This window comes from Rhincodon typus, chromosome 29, assembly GCF_021869965.1.
Source record: "Rhincodon typus isolate 14 chromosome 29, sRhiTyp1.1, whole genome shotgun sequence".
NCBI classification, from domain to species: Eukaryota; Metazoa; Chordata; class Chondrichthyes; order Orectolobiformes; family Rhincodontidae; genus Rhincodon; species Rhincodon typus.
In genome coordinates this window covers 1,530,899-1,538,059 of record NC_063360.1, presented here as the reverse complement: position 1 = coordinate 1,538,059, position 7,161 = coordinate 1,530,899, and the positions used below count along the sequence as shown (strand labels likewise).

The 7,161-nt window shown below is 43.8% G+C and overlaps 1 protein-coding gene across 1 annotated transcript in view; it reads left to right on the top strand.

Moving 5' to 3' along the window:
* Positions 1-240: 240 nt before the first annotated feature.
* LOC109922304 (lipoprotein lipase) overlaps positions 241-7,161 on the top strand; it is a 28,045-nt gene continuing 21,124 nt past the window's right edge. Inside the window, exons 1-3 of the mRNA XM_048613880.1 lie at positions 241-571; positions 4,049-4,218; positions 4,992-5,171. Coding sequence (XP_048469837.1) covers positions 484-571; positions 4,049-4,218; positions 4,992-5,171 — 438 coding nt within the window. The 5' untranslated portion in view covers positions 241-483. The remainder of the gene's footprint in view (positions 572-4,048; positions 4,219-4,991; positions 5,172-7,161) is intronic.

Genomic DNA, 7,161 nt, shown 5'->3' with positions numbered 1-7,161 from the left:
ACACGCAGAGAGGGAGAGAAACACGCAGACGGGGAGAAGCAGAGAGATAAAGACAGACTCACAGAGAGAGACTCAGACACAGGGAGAGAGAGAGACCTCTCAGATACAGGGAGAGACAGACAGAGAGCGAGAGAGACACAGGGAGAGAGATAGGGACACAGACACAAGGAGAGACAGAGAGATAAGGACACAGGGAGAAATACATAGAGAGACAGACAGACACCGAGAGGCAGAAAGAGATAGAGACACAGGCACAAGGAGAGACAGAGAGAGATAGAGACACACCCAGAAACACAGGGAGAGGCAGATGAGGAGAGAGAGAGACAGAGAGTAAAGATATAAAAGAGCTCCACAAGAGTCGGGAGCAGACATCTCTGCCTGGGATCTGTAAAGACAGCTGGAGTAGCTCACTCAGAGAGTTCTGAGGGAAGGAAAGTTACTCTTTCAAAAAAGAATCGAACCGAAGTGGAAAGCCGGCGACCAATGGCAGGAGCAGGTTACTTTGCCTGGATTTGTATCTTTCTGCCTACGTTCACCGGAGTGTCAGCGAACCAACCGTCCAGTCCCACAGGTAAAGCAATGACCGTGGTTCATTATTTCATTCAGCACCTCAAATCATAGCACTCAAACGTGAACTTCAATCAGCGTTGTGTTTTCAATGAAGCTTATTCGTAGATGACATGGGTTAGAAAAGATCAACATGTTAGAGAGTTTGTTGTTGGTTGTGCAGCAGCAGCAGGTGGTTGACGTCTCTGTCTGTTTTCACCGATCCCTTATCAATACAGAGTTGCTGACAATGTCAGGGGCTGGCGTTGACCGATAGTAACCTCAGTCCTTAGAGCGTGGAACTGTACAATCTCCTCCCTCTGCTCAGCGGCAGCTCTGAGATTGACAGGCGCATGATGCCTGAGATCCACAACTCAGCCTGTACAACCTGGGCAACACTGTTACACCTGCAGCACTCACGTCCAAATGTAAATAACAAGAGTCAGTAAACAAAATATAAAACTGTAACACATATCAAACTTTTAACACTCATAGAATGGCAACCGCAATACAGTCACCTTTCAAAGTGTAAACTTCAACAGTCTTATAAACTGTAAGTTGCAATCTGTCCCAAATGTGTTCACCCTAATACAGTCACGTCAAAATAAATTGCATTGCAGCCTCAAAACAGTAATTTGTAGTGCTAACACATCTAAACTTCATCCGCAAAAGTTCCAAGTAATGTCATAAATCAAACTGTAATGCATTTATACTTCAGCTATAGTAAACTACAATCATTCTAAACTTCAATACATTCACACCTGAAGGTATAAACCACAAATATAACAGTAAACTGCAACACAATTATATTTCTAACCAAACTGAAAAACAAATATGCCTTAGGAGAAGCTCTAAATTGCTAAACAATCACTTGTAACTGTTAGCTACTGTAATACAGTCAGAGTTGCACAATAGGCACACCAACTGTATACTGCGAAACTGTTACATGCCTAACAAAAGTTAGTCACACTATTAGAAAATCCTAACACGATGAGGCAGAATTAACATGGTTTTATGAAAAGGAAATTAAGTTTTATAAATCTATCTGTGTTGTTCAGGGTTTACCTAGCAGCACTGATAATGGGCAATCAGATTTCCATTTCAAAAGGCATTCAATGAAGTACCACACAAAAGACTGTGCAAGACAAGGGCTCCTATGTGGTATTTAATTATCACAGAGGATTGATTAAAGGGTAGAGAGCAGCGTCAGAATAAATGGATCACTCTCAGGTTAACAGCTTCTCTCTGGAGGTGCAGCTGCAATAAAATAATGTTTAATCTGAAATAATTGCATTGCAATGCTTGATATTATGATCCATGGTTAAATAAACAACTGACTTAAAGCACTCAGCTATAATATTGACGTTGCAAACTACCATCTCAAATGGCCAATCCTACTTTTGCATCATCCTATTCAGTTCACAATTATTAACAGTGAGATGCTCAATTCAATTAGTTTGAAGTTTCAGAAATTTTTTTATATGCGAGAATCATAAACTCAATCGATCATGATGAGAACAGTGGAAATTCAAACACACTGTAGCTTCTCCAGAATGGAAAGGTCTTGTTTGAATTGGAGGGTTTGAGCTATGGGGAGAGGCGGAATAGGCTGAGGCTATTTTCTCTGGAGCTTCGGAGGCTGGGGGCTGACCTTGTAGGGGTTTATAAAATCATGAGGGGCACAGAAACAGTGAATAGCCAAGGTCTTTTCCCCAGTGTGGGTGAGTCCAAAACTAGAGGCCATAGGTTTAAGGTGAGAGGGGAAAGATTTAAAAGGGACCTAATGGGCAGCGTTTTCACTTGGAGGGTGATGCATGTATGGAATGAGCTACCAGAGGAAGTGATGGAGGCTGGTACCATTGCAACATGAATAGGAAAGGTTTAGAGGGATATGGGCCAAATGCTGGCAAATGGGGCTAGATTAATTTAGGATATCTGGTCGGCATGGATGAGTTGGCCCGTTTCCATGCTGCACAACTCTATGACTCTAAGTTGTCTGGAAATTATTTGAGCAGATCCAGACAATTCACAGCAACTTTACTTAGTGAGTGAAAACGTGGAAGATATGCTATTTGGATAAGTAAAACAACCTTTATTATCACCTTATAATGTTTCAGCTCTGTTTTCTGCTTCAGGTTAGTAGATGGTGTGTTGTGAAACCATGCTTTCTGAAAATGACTTTATGAATTTACGAACTTGAAACCACAAATTGAATTTTAAAATGACCCAAACTGTACTGTAGTGCCTTGGATCACAGTCAAAGATGGGTGTACATTTGCATTATGGTGCTTTCTACTTTCTAATGTCATTGCTACCATCTGCAAAGCTTCACTAGGAGCAATCGAAGGGTATGTATAAGGGCCATCTGCTACCCAATAGCAAAGTATTCAGGTGCTCAACTGGGTGAAGTGAAGCCATTGTGCATAATTACTTGGGTTCTGGCTATGAAAGGTATTTTGTTATCCAATCATGTATACCAGGCACATGGAATCTACTAGACATGACCATATTTGGGGTAACTGGGCAGTAGAAGAGAGAGACTAATGTGACAAGCTAGCTAAGTCTTTCCATGTTTAATGACCTGTCTTCTCTGTAGACCAGGGCAAACACAGGAGTTTCTGTAGAGGTAAGGATCTTGTGTGGCACGAGTTTACCTCCAATAGGGTGTAACACAAAACAAAACTGGGCGTGGATGTTGTGGTTTTGGAGAATCCAATACACAGTTTATTACAATTAATTATTATTTGCATTTCTCAGCCACATACAAGCCTGAGCCTATTTTTCTTTTCGTTCAGTTGTGGGAGGTGGGCATAATTGGCTGGGCCAATTACTGTCCATTGTAATTATACAGGAACAATGTGGATTGTTGGTGCCATTTCAGAGGGCAGTTAAGAGTCCATATTGCTGTGGTCTGGAGTCACGTGTAGGCCCAGACCTGGTAAAGACAGCAGGTTTCTTTCTATAAAGGACATTAGTGAAGCAGATTGTTGTTTTAAACCACAATTGACGGGGATTGGAAGGTTATCATTAGGCTAGCTTTTAATTCCAGATATTTTTAATTGAATTCTCATTTTGCCATTTGCATTGTGGGATTGAAAGCCAGAACTGAGAACATTGGCCTGATAGCCTGGGTTGCTAGTGCAGTGACACAACACAACCCACACTTCCTGCAATGAAATACAGCCAATTACTATTCCCATTCAGCTAATCCTGTCCCATCTCTCCAGTTTTCTACATGCCCTGCCACATTCATCCATTGTCTAGTCACCCCCTCTCCCTCTACTACTGTGCATCCTAACATTGAAAATCAATTTCATCACCACTTCTCCATATATCCCATCTCCTTGTTCAGTGAAACCATTTTGGCTCCTACACCAATCCATATTGACTTGCTTACTTACTTCAACCTGGTCTCCTGCCCTGAAATTATCCTATCACCCTTTCAAATCCTGCGAGCGTATTTATTGCAACACCATGAGGAATTGTTCTTATCTCTTGACAGGTCCTCAAACTGAAAAGGACTACAGCAAGGTCCAGACAAAGTTTTCCCTTCGAACTGCCTTGGATCCAGAGGAGGATTCCTGCTACTTGATCCCTGGCCAGCTGGAAACCATCAGACAGTGCAATTTCAACCAAACTGCCAGGACATTCTTGGTCATACATGGATGGACGGTATGTTGGCTCTTTAAAACATCCACCAGCATTCTTTGTGTGCGTTCAGAAACTGGACTTGTTCATGTCAGACACATTAAAGAAATACACATTCATAACAAATATTGTCACAATAAACTATAGCATTAACTGGAACTTAGAGGCCAAAGGTGCACAATTAACCACAAAACACTCCCCACAATCCGATATGAACACTCCCCTCGCGCATGCTCCTGCTCAAACACACTCCCTACAATCTGATATCGGCACAGTGGCTCAGTGGTTAGCACTGCTGCCTCACAGCACCAGGGACCCGGGTTTGATTCCATCCTCGGGTGACTGTCTGTGTGGAGTTTGCACATTCTCCGTGTCTGTGTGGGTTTTCTCCGGGTGCTCCGGTTTCCTCCCACAGTCCAAAGATATGCAGACTAGGTGGATTGGCCATGCTAAGTTGCCCATAGTGTTCAGGGATGTGTAGATTGGGTGGGTTATAGGGGGGTGGGTCTGGGTGGGATGATCTGAGGATCGGCATGGACTTGTTGGGCCGATGGATCTGTTTTCACACTGTAGGGATTCTATGATCTATGACGCTCCACTCAAACACCCCCCACAATCCTATATCAACGCTCCCTCAAACACACCCCATGGAATTCCAATATTAACATTTCTCCATGTTGGGCTGACCCATTTTGACCGTGTTTTCCAGCCATTACTCACATACTGGTTTAAACAGTGTTTTGGAGCAAGCCAGTAATGCCATGTTTATTATTATGTTTGATACACACGCTGTCTAGGTCACAGGAATGTTTGAGAGTTGGATTCCGAAGCTAGTCCTTGCCTTGTACGAGAGGGAGGCAGACTCCAATGTTATTGTGGTCGATTGGTTAACCCGAGCTCACCAACACTACCCAGTTGCCGCTGACAACACGAAACTGGTTGGCCATGATATAGCCCACTTTGTTGAGTGGTTGGAGGTGGGTCTGCTGTTTGCACATTTTCTGCGTTTCCCACAGTCAGCACTTTGGGATCTCACACTGATGCCACAACTAGCAACTGGACCCAATGAGTTCAGCGTTTGCTCAATTTGCCATGACTCCTGTACCTACTGTGCACCCGGACTGACAAACATACCTTTAGATCTCACTACAACCATTAATTAACAAATAAACAACAGACTGATGATTACAGGACAGTAATACTGTGGATGTAATTGTAGTAGAAGGGAGACTTGCATTCATATAGTGCCTGTCACCTCCTCAAGTCATCCATCCCAAAACACTTTTGCAATCAATTAAGTGGTTCTAACGTGTGGTTATTTTTGCCTCAGGCAGTGCTTCACGAGCAAGGATGACTTGCTTTTTCTGGTTTGCTGGGTTCAAAGGGGGCTGCTTGGTCCATGCTATGCCACCCCGAGGGATAGTTGCTGTTTGAAGGCCCAAGCCTGGACAGGCCGCTCGGAGGTTTGTGCACTCCCCCTGGTGGCTCGTCTTTGCCTCTGCATATTTCCTACAAAGTCTCTCAATGGCTTGGCCACCTTCCTGAATGAACCTTTCCAATTTTGGCCAACCACAAGCCAATGGGAACCACTGGGATATCTGACCTCTTCAGGAATGTTTTTTTGAGGACATCCCCAAAGTGTTTCTGCTAGGGTCCTGCTCCAGGAGTCTGGTTTCGGATATGTGCCGGACGCACAGGACTGGTTTTGTGGATTACTGCTTCATTGCTGGGTAAGTTGGCACGGGACAAAATGCTGTTTTTAGACCATTGTTCTTGGCACCAGAAGGCAACACTGATAGGACTTGGGCAGTGCCTGTCGTAGATCATCCCAATCTCTGAAGTTTATAGGAGCACAGAGTCTCTGCTGCCCACTTGGTCCTGGGTTTGAGGTCCTGGTTCTTCAGTACCCTTTCTCTCAGTCAGCCATAGACAAGTTGGAGGTGGCAATGACGAGCTCCATCATCTCTGTCCGCCAACGTCGTGAGGAGGCTCCCAAGGTAGAGAAAGTGGTTCATGTTTTTCTGGGATCACACCATTGACCATGACCCAACAAAAAGGAATGAACATGCAGAGAGCCCTAGTTAGACCCACTGCGAACAGTTTTAGGTGCTACACCTTGGGAAGAATATATTGGCATTGGAGGGAACGCATTGTATGTTGTTGTAGTCTGTCATAATCAATCTAAGGATATACTTTCCGGAATTTATAGATGGTTTGGTCAAAGATTTCAGCATAACAAGGTAGTGTGTTTAAAATGGTTAGGGAGTTTCATTCTGGAGGAACATAACAGCTCAGTCTTCAAGGAATGGAATTATGATCACATTCTCATATAAAGCCTGGGAGAAATTTGGAATTCTCGCCACAAACAACATTTGATAAGTGATTGATTGTTATTTTTAAGACTGAGTTTGGGAAAAGATTGAAATTAAAGATTGTGAAATATCATTAGCTCCTCAGCTGGAAAATAAAAATTAATGAATCATAGTCTTTAGCTAGGGAGGGTGATTATTTGTTAGCTTCCCATTCTCAATCCCTGTTTTCCTTCCAAATGGGGGCACTGCTCTGTGTGAGGATGAGCCGCAGCGTCTGAGGGGGCGGCATCTGAGGGGGCGGTGTCAGAGCTGGTGATGTGTTGGGTCTGAGGAGTATTAGAAAGAAAAAGAGATCAGGTCTCTGAGCCGATCATTCTCTCAGCCGGCTTCCTTGACCAAATGTTTGGTCATTCCTATAGTGATGGCTGGGGCGAGTCTGTTGCTGGGGCATTACTAGAGTCATTCTGGAGAGATTGGATTTAGCTTTACAATAGTCAAATACAGGCCCTGATTACCAGAAAGTTCAATACAGAGGTTCCCATGTAATATAATGGCCAGCTCATGCTGTTACTGCAACTGACCGAGTGACACACACTGTCCAGTTGGGCACAGCTGACCCAGAGAGTGACCGCCTGGGGACAGCTGACCCAGAGAG